Source organism: Protobothrops mucrosquamatus, unplaced genomic scaffold, assembly GCF_001527695.2.
Source record: "Protobothrops mucrosquamatus isolate PMUCROS unplaced genomic scaffold, P.Mucros_1.0 scaffold_125, whole genome shotgun sequence".
NCBI lineage: Eukaryota > Metazoa > Chordata > Lepidosauria > Squamata > Viperidae > Protobothrops > Protobothrops mucrosquamatus.
Genome location: NW_015386201.1, coordinates 2,248,638 through 2,262,493, shown reverse-complemented (window position 1 = coordinate 2,262,493; position 13,856 = coordinate 2,248,638). Strand labels below are relative to the sequence as shown.

At 40.6% G+C, this 13,856-nt stretch overlaps 1 protein-coding gene across 1 annotated transcript in view; it reads right to left on the bottom strand.

The window, feature by feature from the left end:
* The window catches only part of MFAP5 (microfibril associated protein 5), a 38,596-nt gene extending 28,896 nt beyond the window's left edge, over nt 1-9,700 (bottom strand). The window contains exons 1-5 of the mRNA XM_015817186.1: nt 9,668-9,700; nt 9,329-9,391; nt 7,336-7,374; nt 6,163-6,201; nt 5,354-5,380 (exon numbers count right to left, since the gene is read on the bottom strand). Coding sequence (XP_015672672.1) covers nt 5,354-5,380; nt 6,163-6,201; nt 7,336-7,374; nt 9,329-9,391; nt 9,668-9,677 — 178 coding nt within the window. The 5' untranslated portion in view covers nt 9,678-9,700. The remainder of the gene's footprint in view (nt 1-5,353; nt 5,381-6,162; nt 6,202-7,335; nt 7,375-9,328; nt 9,392-9,667) is intronic.
* Between the last annotated feature and the right edge of the window lie 4,156 nt (nt 9,701-13,856).

Sequence of the window (13,856 nt, the reverse complement as noted above, 5' to 3'; positions counted from 1 at the left end):
CCCCATACCCCCTAAAAAATTTTCAAAACACCCCTCTAAAAATCTAATCAATTTGGGTTTTTTCCCATTTACTGCAGCACACCACCTCTCAGGGCACCACACCCCTTCATTAAGGTAGGCCCTCGACAGTGATTTGGGCCAGGCCTGCGCGAGAGGGAAATCGCGCAAGGCCAGCAGATCTGACCTTGAGTACATCCCCATAATCTTACAATATTGTACTCAGTTTTTTTGTTGTGTTATTCATCCCTATGTGAAGGAGGAGAAAAGGGTAGTAATCTGTATGTCTAAATATTTGGTTAGGTTCTCAGCCACATCTTTGATTTTTGCTCCAGGAGACAACATACCTCCCTAGATTGCATGTCTGGTCTGCAGATGGCTAGTTCTGCTCCTCTGAGAATAGAATCTCCTATCACCAACACTCGCCTTCCTTTTTGGGAGGGTGCAGTCTGGGGTGCTTTTCTGTTTATCACAGATGTGTTTGATAATTTGATTTTTTTTAAAGAGATATTTGATGATGTCTCTTTTCTAGGTGTCTGCATGTTTTCTTTGAAGGGGAGGTTGTGGATCTTCCTATTTTCATCTAGGGGGAGAAATCGATTGCTCAGTTTTAATGGGGTTGCTTCTGGATGGGTTAGATTGGGCAGTAGTGGTTTGATAGATGCATATTGCTTCTTTCTTTGATTATTATGTTTCCTTCTATGTGTGACATGTCTCCATTTGTCTTCTTCCAAGGGTTTATCTGCAGGGTCAAATCCTCTGGGAGTTATTTGTTCATTATTTGGTTTGATTTGGGTATAGTTTTTTTTTTTGCATAGGTTACAATTTGGCTAGATCCTTTACTTTTTCTTCTAGTAGTTCACATAGTTTACATTTAGTACATGTATAATTTGGGTGTTTTGAGGGCATAAGCATATACATATATTGCATACCACAATAGTAGTCACCTGTTCCATGAGTGTTTCTTTTTGCTGGTTCTTTTAAGGATTAAAAAAAATATGTAAAAGTAGGAGATTTTATCTCAATATATATTTGAAGAAAGAGAAAAAATAGTCTAAAAATATTTCCTTTTGGTAGTTCATTTAAGGATGTGGAAGATTTTTCCAGTTTTTCAGAAGAAAATTTTAACTTAAAAATTTAAAAATGTATTAGTTTATTTAAAGTTTTCAAAATTTAAAAGATTTAAAGTATAAAAAATTGATATTTGAAAATCCCTCCTTTTTGTTGATGGAGGTATAGTGCTTTGCTCTTAGTCTTGTTTCTATCTTATGTGTTTTAGGTAATTATCCCTTTTTTAAAAATCCTTTTTTCTGCTTTTTTTTCTGCTCATTTTTCTATCTTGTTATTTATTTAATTTGCTTACTATTATGTTTAGTTAGTTTTATTTATCCTTTTCTTTGCTATATTTTTTAAATTTTTGAGCTCCTATTCCTCCCTACCATATTATTTATTTAAGATTTGCCTTATTTATTTGTTTGATTTTTATTAATCCTGTACTTCCTTGATTTCTAATGTTCCACTCTTATCATTATTTGCCTATTTATTTATCTTTTATTTTCTGTTTTGTGCCTTGTATTTATTTTTATTCTCTACTGGGGTCTTCCCTTCCTGCCTATTGGGACCTCAGGCTTAATTTGTTGCCTTCATTTCCATCATTTGCTAACCCAGCCACTTGTCATTTTCTCCACCAGCTCCATTTTGTCTTTTGGTGCCTGGGTCTTTTCAGCCTTGTCTCTGCTCTGGTCAGCTCCTCCTGCTGTTCAGCTCTCCAGTTGTCTCAGCTCTGCTGTTTGGTCTGCTCTGCTCAACCTGCCACTCAGCTTTAGACAACAGAACTTTCTAACTCAAATGCTCCTCTGCTGCTGTGCTGCCCATGTCTGCTGCTGCGATTCTCCTCTCCACCGATTCTGCCACTACCAATTTCTCACAGCCAACAGTTCCCTTTGTTGAATGGGTTGCTCCAGGCCTTTTGTCCTCTGCCTCAGGCAGGCTGCTGGGAAGGGCTGCTGGGCTAGCAGGAGGTGGGAGGGTGCTTATCTCACTGGGGAGGGATGCTGATCAGGTCTTCCACAAGTCCTCCATTTGGGGCAGGTCGCTGGGGAGGGCTGCTGCGTTGGAAGGATGCAGAGGTAGGACTGCCTAGGCTGACGTTTGGAAGAGGAAATGGAAGAGCAAATGGTAATAGGGAATCCCTCTTGCCATGCTTGCTTAGTTGAGATGAAAAATGCTTTCAGAAGATGTGGTGAAACAGTAGCTTAGAACCATAGAATTGTTAGACTGAAAGTGACACTGGAAGGTTTCTAGTCCAACCCCTTGCCCAAGACAGAATCCTTATTCCATCCAAAACAAATGGTAATCCAATCTTTTTTAAAAAAAACCATCAGCAATGGTGCTTCCAAAATTCCAGGAGGCAAGTCATTCCACTGACTAATTGTTCTCACTGTCAGAAAAATTCACCTTAGCTTCCACTCACTACTTCTTATCCTGCCCTCAAATGCTTTGGACAATAAATCAATTTTCCTGTGATATCCTTCAAGTATTGGAAGATGGCTATCATCACCCCTAAGCATACTCTTCTATAGGCTCAACATACCTAGTTCCCTTTTTGTATCATCTTTGTTTGCTCTTCTCTGCTGTCTTTCTAGGGCCTCAGCATCTTTTTTGTATCACGATGAGCAGAACAAGACACAGCATACCAAGTGTGGCCTTATACTGCACTATATTACAGCTGCAGCACACTGCTGCATACTTCATACTTAAGTAGTTGTCCACTATGATAGCTAAATCCCTCACAGTTACTGCTGTTGAGCCAAGTACCTTGTATTCTATACATGTGCATCTGGTTTTCCTGCCATTGTGTAGGACCTTACTTTCCTCACCACTGAAATGTATCTTGTTAGCTAGGGTCCAATGCTCAAGATGTCAAGACCCCTCTGAATCTTCATTCTATCTCCCAAAGTGTTAGCAATTCCCCCCAACTTGGTGTCATCTATACATTTGATGAGCTCTTCTGCTATCCCCACATCTATATCATAAATAATGAGCATTGTCCCCGAAACAGAACCTTAAGGTACACCCCCCCCGCCGCATACTTCCCTCTATGTAGATGTGATTCCATTGACACATTGAGTGTGGTTGGTCAGCCAACTGTGAATCTATCTTATGATGGTACTATCTACCGCATACTGTTCTACCTTACCAAGAAATAGATTGTGGCCTACTTTGTAAATGCCTTACTGAAGTCTAGATATAATACATCCACAGGATTTCACTGATTTAGTGACTTTATCAAAGGAGGCAATAAGGTTTGTCTGGTGTGATCTGTTTTTAACAAACACATAACAAAACAAAACCCTTCTAGGAATCATCTTGTTCATTTCTAGATGCTCCATTTTTTTCATCTTTTTGAAGATTAGAACCACATTAGCTCTTTTCCAGTCCTCTCACAGTTCTCCTGTGCTCCAAGACATTCCTTTTAAAAGATTTAATTCAGTGGTTCTGAAATCATATTTGCCAGCTCTTTCAGAACCCTGGGATGTAAACCATCTGCTCCCAGCGATTTGAACTTGTCCAATGTGGATAAGTGTTCTCTTACCAATCCCTTGCCTATATATATCTGCATATATATCCTATTCTGTATCCCATGGTGCTGTTTTTGATAGGTTGGGCTATTTTTTTTTTGCATGATGACAGAGGCAAAAAAGGTATTAAGCAGTTCTGCCATTAATGGGCAGATCATTTCCTTGACTTTCTTCTTGTTCCTTATATATTGAAAAAAATCTTTTTGATATTTTTGGCATTTGTTGCAATTAATTCATCCTGGGCCTTAGGTTTCCTAAATTCATCCCTGCAGTTTTGGGATATTTGCTAGTATTTTATTGTAGTTATGCGCCTCTCTTTCTATGTTTTTATACTTGTCCTATTTGTTCCTCAGTTTGTTAGTGAGCTGTGGGTGAAACCATGCTGGTTTTGTCTGGAGTCTCTTGGGTTTTTTTCTATGTGGATTTTTTTTGGGGGGGGGAGACCTTTAATAGCTCATTTTTCAGAGTTTTCCATGCATCCTGAACTGTTTTTCCCACTAGAACAGCGGCCCCCAACCTTTTGGGCACCAGGGACCGCTTCCATGGAGAGAGGTTTTTCCATGGGCAGGAGACGGCATGGTTTCTTGTGCTGCTTCACTTGTTTATGTGGCCTGTTCGCTTGCAAGTCATGGACCAGTGCTGGTTTACAGACCAGGGGTTGGGGAGCCCTGCTCTAGAATTTCCCTCTATGTTATCCTTCCTAATCTCTCCCTGGGTTCATAGAATCATAGGGCTGTAAAGGAACTTGGAGACCAGCAGCAGGGTGGGTGGGATGGTTTTATGTACGCAATCTAGATCCTGGGCATGCACAAATGAAGATTCACACACTCACCACTTGCGCAGCCTTGTTCCCAACAGGCTGCAGACTGGTAGCAGTCCACAGACTGGGGGTTGTGGACTCCTGTTCTAGTCCAACCCACTGCCCAGGGCAGGAGACCTTATTATACTGAACCTCTCACCTCTTCTTTCTTATCTCTCCCTTCTTCATTGTCTGATTAGCTATAGTGAGATTTATCCTTTGGGTTTGATCCTATAAATTGCTCTCCTTCCCTATACAGTTTTAGTTTAAAGCCCTTCAGATAAGCCCAGCCAGATGTTTTCCAAACATATTCCTCTTAGTCCTTGTTAGGTATAGCCCATCCCCTGCTAGAAGCCCTTCCTGTTGGTAATGTATTTGTAATGTATTTGGAAAGAAGTGGCAAATTTTGTTCCAAACTAATTTTAGTGAGAGTTAAAATAAAATCTCACTCCCATCACCCCAAATTGATCCTACAGAGATATTGTTGCCATTCTTAACCATTCTTAGGCATCAGAACATACTGCCCTTATTTTTATGTAATAGTAATTTTATGTAACAAAAATATTATAAGCATAGCTAGTAAATGATATGTTTCTTTTAGAAAAGGTAGATGAATTAAATGTTTGAATCACCACAAATTGTTTATAGAGCTTGTTCAAGAAACTGCCCAGAGTTACTTGTTGCGATGGGTGGCCATAAGAGATAAGCAGGCAGGCAGGCAGGTGAACAGACAGCAGGCAGGCAGGCAGGCAGGCAGGCAGGCAGGCAGACAGACAGACATATATAGGTAAATTTTCTTGTCTTCTAAACACCCAGAGGTTTTTTTTAATTCATTGAATTCTCCTAAGCCTCCAAAAAGGTGCAAATATCAAAAACATCAAAGGCAAGCTCTTGGTTATAAAACTTCAGCTTTAGAAAAGAAATCATATGACTTTGATGGAAGAGAGATGGAAGAGAGCGGTAAAACTAAACTTACCAGGAGATGTTGTTGGACCACTATCAACTGGACAAAAGAGGAAAAATTATAAAATTAAGTTCATATTGATATAAAATTCAAATATGTCAGCTCATGAACCCGGTGGATGCATCCATAATATCACCAGCAATGGATCTAATTTTGAGGGAGACTAGACAGTTAAATCTAGAATCTTGCTTGTAACAGCTGGGCTATATATTATATTTTAAGGTGATTTCACAGAATATTCAATGGTTACTATATTTGTATACCATAGAGATAACACATTCTAAAAGTTTTAATTTCAAATGTGGAAATAACATTTCATGTTCAAAGTGCAAATTCATAACTTAAATGTGAATGGATGGGTTCCCCTGCTTTGTTCCTCTTCTCCCAGTAGACAACACCAGGCAGCAGGAAAGCATCCTACAGTTATTCTTCCTTATTATGCACTGGGGCAGGGCAAAGTGAGAGTTGACAGGTTTAGGACAGGACAGCAGGTTTAACTACTGTATTTATTAAAATTTGTTTCAGGTTCTGACTGACTAAAAGTGACAGATGCTATGGGATGGCAGTGTGGTGAAGTGGGAGGGAGCTTTAGCTTTTGCCTATCTTTCTGAGAAAAGTGGACAGCCACTTGTCTGGAATAGTATAGGGTCTCCTGCTTGTGCAGGGGGTTGGACTAGAAGACGTTCAAGAACCCTTCCAACTTCGTTATTCTGTGATTCTGTTAATCTGCACACTTTGAAAAGCCATACATGTAGTAAATGCAGTATGTGAGTCAGCCCGGATACTTAGCATAGATATAGAAAAAAGTAGGAACAACTCACCTAAGTCATTGCCTGGATCTGTGGGTGATTCCAGAGGCCCTGAAACAAGAGGCAATGGGCTTGGAGTCATCTGTTGCACAGTATGCAATAATGCAGCAGTGACAGCAATGCATATCTGATTAGTGTGTTAGCACATTTAGAGATAAGTCATATGTGCTGATGAATTCTTATTCCCATTCTCATTTTGTTGCCCTTAGGAAAGCTCTACTTTTTTATTCTGAAATACATCTAGAAAATTTGTGCTTTTGTATTGCAAGTGACTTCTGGTCTGACTGAGAAAAATAGAATAAATAAAGACAACTTGAAAGCAAGGAATGAAAAGAAAAAAAAGAGTGGAACAAGAATGGAATTGAGATCTTCTCCAAACCATGTTTGCCAAGATCCTTTGGAGGACGCTATGATATAAGTGATATAAAGATTTGTATTGCAAATATGCCTGGGGTGGGCTGCTGAAAAAATGGCATCGGCTCCCTCAGTCACCTCAATCACAATTTGTGAATAATAATTTAGAAAAATGAAAAAGAGAGCAAAGCTTTTAATCACTTGAATCATTAAGCTATGCGGTGCAGTTACAAGAGGATAAAGTGGATTAAGAAATGAATTATAAAACCTGGAGAGAAAAAATTAGATCATCCTACAGCTAAGCCTGATTGAAATTAGAAATTTAGTAGCAATTTTCAGCCAAAAAATTCCATTGATAAGGAAAAGCTTTCATCTTTAACAGTTTGACCAACTTCAGTTCACACCTCCAACTGTATGAAGCGTAAGAAAAAGAATGGATAGTACAAGAAAATATAGAGAAGCTGCCCCTATGTCGAATTCACAGCTCTGAACAAAGCAATGGATTTACACTGAAGACCAAACCATAATTTTTCAGAATGAAGGATTCAGTGAATCGCTTTTTAAAATATATTTCTCAAAGTTTTTCAGAAATGGTTTGCCATTGCCTCTTTCCTGCGGCTGAGTTAGTGACTGGCTTATGATCACCCAGCTGGATTTGTGTCTACAGCAGGACTTGAAATCCTAGTCTCTGGATTTCTAGCCTGATGCCTTAGGCACTATATCACACTATATACATTATATCAAAGAGGATAATATGTAAGAAATTAGATCGGAATTTCCATACAGTTACACATTAACTTAAGCATTAGTACAAAACCAGTCAAAATGTACCTGCTGTTGTTTGAGCAACAACTCCCATCAAAAGCCACTCTAAAAAGAAAGAAGAAAAGTTATTTTCTGTTACAAAAAAATCATGGTTCTTTCCCCAACTTGTTGGGTGATGGAACTACATTTTCAGGCTGTTAGCCATAGTAATCCCATTATTGGTTTCCATTTTGTATGGTTTAACTTTTATGGTAAACATTGGGGAGCTGCGAGGCGCAACATCTATTAAAAAATACCTAGAAAATATGATAGTTAAAGCTAGACGTGACATAGATGACTGGGTTGGATCTTATAATTTATTTTTCCTTTACATTAAAATATCTGTGAGCGGAGGATGAGTTTGCTAATTTTATGAGGGGAAAGGCACAGTGGAAAGATATGTTAGTTTTCTCTACTCTTCGCTATTTGCAAAAGAAGGAAAATGGTCAAGTATTATGACCCCAAGATATAATGATGGCAAAAGACATAATTTTCTTGTTGGTAAATGTTTGATGGCCATATTCTTATGAGAGTAAATTTCTCTAATCAAAATTAGCACAATTCTGTATTAGATGATTCTGCTCATATTCTTCTTGTAGCTAAATTAATACTGAATATAAGCAGAGGAGGGAGCAATCAGAAATTTTCATATTTGGCAGATAGAAACATGCTTGTAGCTTCTGGAGTGCTATAATTTCTTTGGACTATCTTCCAGTGTGCTTTTTTCCCAGCTCAAATGTCAACATCTACACTTTTAAAAATAAACATTTATTAAAAACATCAAAGAACTCTCAGCTCCAAAACAACAACAACAACAACAACAACAACAACAACAACAACAACAAAATGGACTCAGCAAAGATGTCCTGGAAACTATTACTTCTCAGAAAAGCCATTTTGTTGGCCATGTGTGTAAGCACTACTCATCCTGTTTAGGGTGAAATTATAAAGCAGAATTCTGTTTGAGAATTCAGGAATTGGCAAACACAAACCACAGCTATATACTGTTTTATATCAGTTTAATTGTTCTATATCCTTGAAGGAATAATTGAAGTTTTACTCAGTGATAAATCTAAGCATTTTTATTAGAAATTCCCAGCCTTCCAATGATTCCTTAGAAAAAAAGTCTTAAAATAAATATTATACTGAACACTCATATACAGTTAATTTAAAGTAGGTCTATGAATTTAATCAGATTAATTTCCAAGACCATGCAGCATGAGTGGTCTCAGAGGATTTACACATTATATTAAACCATGGTTTATTTACCATGATTTCTTGAATAACCTACCATTGGGATAACATGCTTGTTAGTGCATTAAACATGCTTTACAAATCACAATATCATGGTTCACACAAAATACTAGCCATATCAAACAAGGCACATTATGACAAACATAACTTGTGAATCAGCCACAGTTATAATTTACAGATACAAGTTCACAGTCATACAGGACCACAATTAGTGCCTGCTAGATTCCTTTTCCCTACAGAATCTGTTGGGAGAAATTAATGTGTATCACTTGCAAGATGCAAATAATACAGAGAGCTTTTTTCTTGAAATCTGAATAACTGCTGACTGTTTCATTTCAGTATTTAACAGAATAAATGGTAACTGATCATTCATTTGCACAGTACACTGAGGTGTTGGTGGCTTCTCTGGTTTTGGTTTGGTATGAACAAACACTCTTTAAGCTCACAATATCTAAGGAAGATCGGGGTTCTTGCAAGTAAGACTAAGACTGTGTTAATACTCTGCCTCCTTCACATTTTGTGCAGGGAAGTGGTGAGATGATATTACAGCCCACATGAATTTTCCAGTCTTTCAATCCATCATTTTTCCTACCACAGAAACTTCACTAAAGAGAAAAACAAAGACAGCTGCTCCATAATCTGTAGTTTAGTAATTCTACAAATCCTGCCTCTGGAAGTAGTAATTTTTTAAAAAAATATATACTGCTATCTAATTTTAAGGTGGAACAGAAGAAGAGTTGTACTTTGTCAGTGTTACATTACTCACCAGATGGCAGGACAATAATAGCTAGGAGGCACAGCAACATCTGAGTTCCACAGGCCACCATCCCTGCAAAGTGAGAAAGAAAGAAAATAAATGGAAGTTCCTTACATACATTTTACATATCCTTCCCTTTCACTCAATGATGTACAACATCTCCCCACTCAGCTGCTCATCTGCTCTATCTGAAAACAAATAATTTAAGTCGAACATGACACTGCATTCCTTTCCATCCTTCTCTTCTATCCATTCATTTATTTTCTGATTCTCATTAAGTTGATTGCATCTGCATCATCTCCTTCAAAAGCCACCCTCTGTTTTTGGGACACAACCCTCTCCACTCACTGCTGTCCATGAACTCTGCTTCTTTTCACTGCAGACGTGGTTTTTTTCCCCTTCAACTAATCCCCTATTTTGGCCAGAGTGCCTAGCCACTCCCAAATAGTCTTATTTGGCTTGTTTTCAAATTTTAATTAAGAAAAGCTAGAAAGTTTCAATATCACCATTCCAATGGAATGAGGAGAAAGGGGGGGGGATCTTTCCTACCATGATCTCATTCCAGAATTTATTGTAACTGCAAAGACCTCAGCTCCTCCTATTCCCACTGTATGAAAAATAGATAGGAATGGAGTCCTACATGCCTGTCCTAGTTCACCCTGCTCTTGGGACAGTGAAGAAGCATTTGTTTTTCCAGGAAAATTCTCTCCTATACATCATAACCCTTTCCTGAAAAAATATACAAATAAACCATAGCTGGTCTTAAGACAGGAGAAGTAGCCATGCCCAGGCAATGGATCAAATAGACAAATAAAATGTTAATAATTTCAATGATAATTAATGTTTTATTGTCACAAAGACACTACTGGGAATTTCCATCTTAGGCACCAACAAGTTTGGGATCAGGGGGCTGGAATAGAAGGCCTCCAAGGTCCCTTCCAGCTCTATTCTATTCTATTTTGGTATTCAGATTATTCGCTTGTTGTTGTTGTTTTAGAAAATGTATATGCTGCCAATTCTGGGCACTTTCCAAGATAAAATAGTTTTAAAATAAAATTAAATCATACTAGATGTAAGACATAGCATTGAATCAATAGCTTTAAAAGACCTGGAAAAAACAGCAATAGAGAACTTCCTTTAATTCTAGTCATAATGTACTCCATAATCAGAATCAGAATAGAGCTGGAAGGGACCTTGGAGGTCTTCTAGTCCAGCCCCCACTCAAGCAGGAGAACCTATACCATCTCAGACAAGTGACTATCCAGTCTTTTCTTAAAAGCCCACAACATCTGCAGGCAAGCTGTTTGACTGGTTAATTGTCCTTGCTGTTAGGAAGTTTCCCCTTAATTCCAGTTTGCTTCTCTCCTTGATTAGTTTCCATCCATTGTTTCTTGTCCTGCCCTCTGATGCTTTGGAAAATAAATTGACCCCCTCTTCTTTGTGGCAGCCTCTCAAATACTGGAATACTGCTATCATGTCACCCCTATTTCTTCTTTTCTTTACACTAGCCAAACCCAAGTCCTGCAGCCGTTCTTCATATGTTTTAATCTCCAGGTCTTGGATCATCTTAGTTGCTATTCTCTGAACTTTTTCCAAGGTCTCAACATCTTTTTTGTAGTATGGTGATCAAAATTGATTGCAGTATTCCAGGTGTGGTCTCACTAGGGTTTTATAAAGCGGTACTAATACTTCACATGATCTTGATTCTATGCCTCTATTTATGCAACCCAGGATTATATTAGCTTTTTTGGTGGCTGCTGCACATTGCAGGCTCATAGTCGAGTGATCGTCCACTAGAAGTCCAAGGTCCCTCTCACAGTTATTGTTTTTGAGTCAGGTCTCACCTAATCTGTACTTATATCTTTGGTTTTTCCTGCCCAGGTGTAAAACCTTGCTGTCAGGATCCAGTTATATTTCCTTTCTATCTATCTCCACTAATCTAAAACCAATTATTACTATTTCCTGGGTCCTGCCATACTCCCAAGGGAGAGGGGGAACATGCAGAGGGGTTTTATTACTTTCACTTCCTCCATTCACTACAAAGTAACCTTTTGTTTATTCGCCTCTACTAACCATTACAATGGAACCATTTGACTCTTATCCTATGTCCCTCTGAACTTCTCTTTCTTACCGGGCAACTAAAAAGAGGGGTGAAAAGACACAAACCTCCAGAATCTGGTTTATTTCTCCGTTGTCAAGATAAACTCTGAAGAGCTGGTGGATGATCGTGGAGCCGGTTTGATGTTATCTTTCATGGGTTTAACACCTAGTGTTCTGTTTCCAAGTAAAAGGCATTGAGACGAGGCAGGAGTAACAAACAGTCTTGTCTTTATTCAATTCACAACAGAACCAAAAACAAAATGGCGTGGATTCCTCTTATACCCCTTTGCAGGGACAGTATCAGCCAATCAATGCAAGGCATTTCTCCTGCCTTGCGCATGCGCGCAAGGTGAGAGACAGCCTGTCTGGTCCCGGGCATTCACGTGGTCTGCCTGGACCTTTCTGCAGCTTCCTGCACCTGCTGAATGACTCAGCAGGCTCAGGACATAACACCCCTCCCCTCTTGGATCAAAACATAGTACTTAATATTTTACAATACTACAAATCTAATACCTTGTCACTCCCTTATGCATAACACAGTAATACTTACTATTTTGCATTACTATAAATCAGTCATTTGTTCTTTTGAGCATGTTCTGATTTCTAATTACCCTTACACCTGCCCACCTACTGACAGGAGTCTCCAACCTTCTTGGAGCGGTTGTGATTGCCTGGCCTGCAAACTCGCCTGCCAGGCTCATCAGGCCAGGACTTTGATGCCCCCTAGACTCAGGCGACCTCCCATGCTGACTGGCTGGATCCTCTAAACCCAGGCCAGAGTTCCTTGGTGGGGTGGAATTCCTCAAGTCAATTGGTGGGGTGGAATTCCCCAAGTCTACAATGGACCCCTCTTGGGAGCACTGTCCCATGAGCCCAAGACCAGCAGATGGATTGGCCTGAAAAGCCGGTTACGAGCAATGTCCCATGGACCCGGTGCCAGGGCCAGAAGTGCCAGAGTCAGGAGCCGCCTCCATGGCAAGACCCTCTAATGGTGCCTGGGAAGTTCCGCTTTCGCGGAGAGACTGTGGTCCACAATCGTAATTGGGGTCCTCCTCCCCCCCCGAGAGCAGAGCCAGGAGCGGAAGTGTGGCTGGGAAGCCTCCAACACAGTTGGTCGATGTGTCAATGGATCACCCGACCATCATCCAAGGCCACTTCGTATGACAGCGGCCCAGAGACCTTGCATACCACTGCTGTCACCCAGAGATGTCCAGGTCCATAGTTCCTTGCCCAGACCGGATCGCCCACCTGTAGTCTCCTAGGTGCCCGCGGCTGTGACACCTGGGAAGCCACCCAGTCTGGGTGCAACCTGTCCAGTTTAGTAATGAGTCTGCGACCCCAGTGGAGTTCAGCTGGGCTCTTCCCAGTGGCTGTGCAAGGTGTGGTGGCAAAGAAAAAAGTCAGCTAACCTGTCATGCCAATTGCCATGAGTGATCCTCTTTAAAGCATCCTTGGTTGTGTGCACCATATGCTCAGCTTGTCCGTTGGATGCAGGATGAAACAGTGCTGAAGTGGCATGATGGATCATGTTGGCCTGTAGAAAAGTCTGAAACTCAAAAGAAATGAATTGGGGTTCGTTGTTGGAGACAAGGACATCTGGAAGTCCATGAGAAGCGAAGATCCCTCTCAACACCTGGATGGTCCTGGCAGTAGTAGTGGAGGAGACTGGAATGACCTCTAGTCACTTGGAATGGCTGTCCACGAGGAGGAGGAAGAATTGCCCCTGAAAGGGCCCAGCGTAGTCGATATGAACCCTCGACCAAGGGACGTGTGTCACCTCCCACCTATGTACAGGAGCCTGAGGCATTTCAGGCCTGGACTGTTGGCAAACAGTACACCCGTGGACCTGGGCCTCGATCTCTTGATCAAGCCCAGGCCACCAAAGATGGCTGCACGCAAGCACCTTCATCCGGACTATACCGGATGTCCCTCATGCAGAGAGAGAAAGACTTTAGTCCTCAATGAGGTTGGGATCACTACCCTACTACCCCAGAGGACACAACCCTTGAAGGTGGATAGCTCGTGCTTCCTCTTCCAGAAACTCTGGAACTCTGTGCCAAGACACATGTCAGGCCACCCTGACAGCACCCATGTCAGTACGCGTGTTAGCATGAGATCAGTGGCTGTTTCTGCAGCCACATCCCTAGCATTGAGGGGAAACTCAGGCAACTCCTGAATGGAAAGTATGTGGTGAGCTGGAGCAGGATCTGACTCCACTAGCTGTAGAGGTAATCTGCTGAGGCCATCTGCATGGCCCATTTCTTTGCCTGGTTTGTGAACCAGTGTGTAGTCATATGCAGAAAGGAAAATTGACCATCTCAGCATTCTAGGAGAGATGATCTGTGGGGTTTGCTTGTTGGTTGTAAACAACCCCAGCAGTGGCTTATGGTCTGTAAAGACTGTGAAATGGCAGCCATATAAAAAGTCATGGAACTTT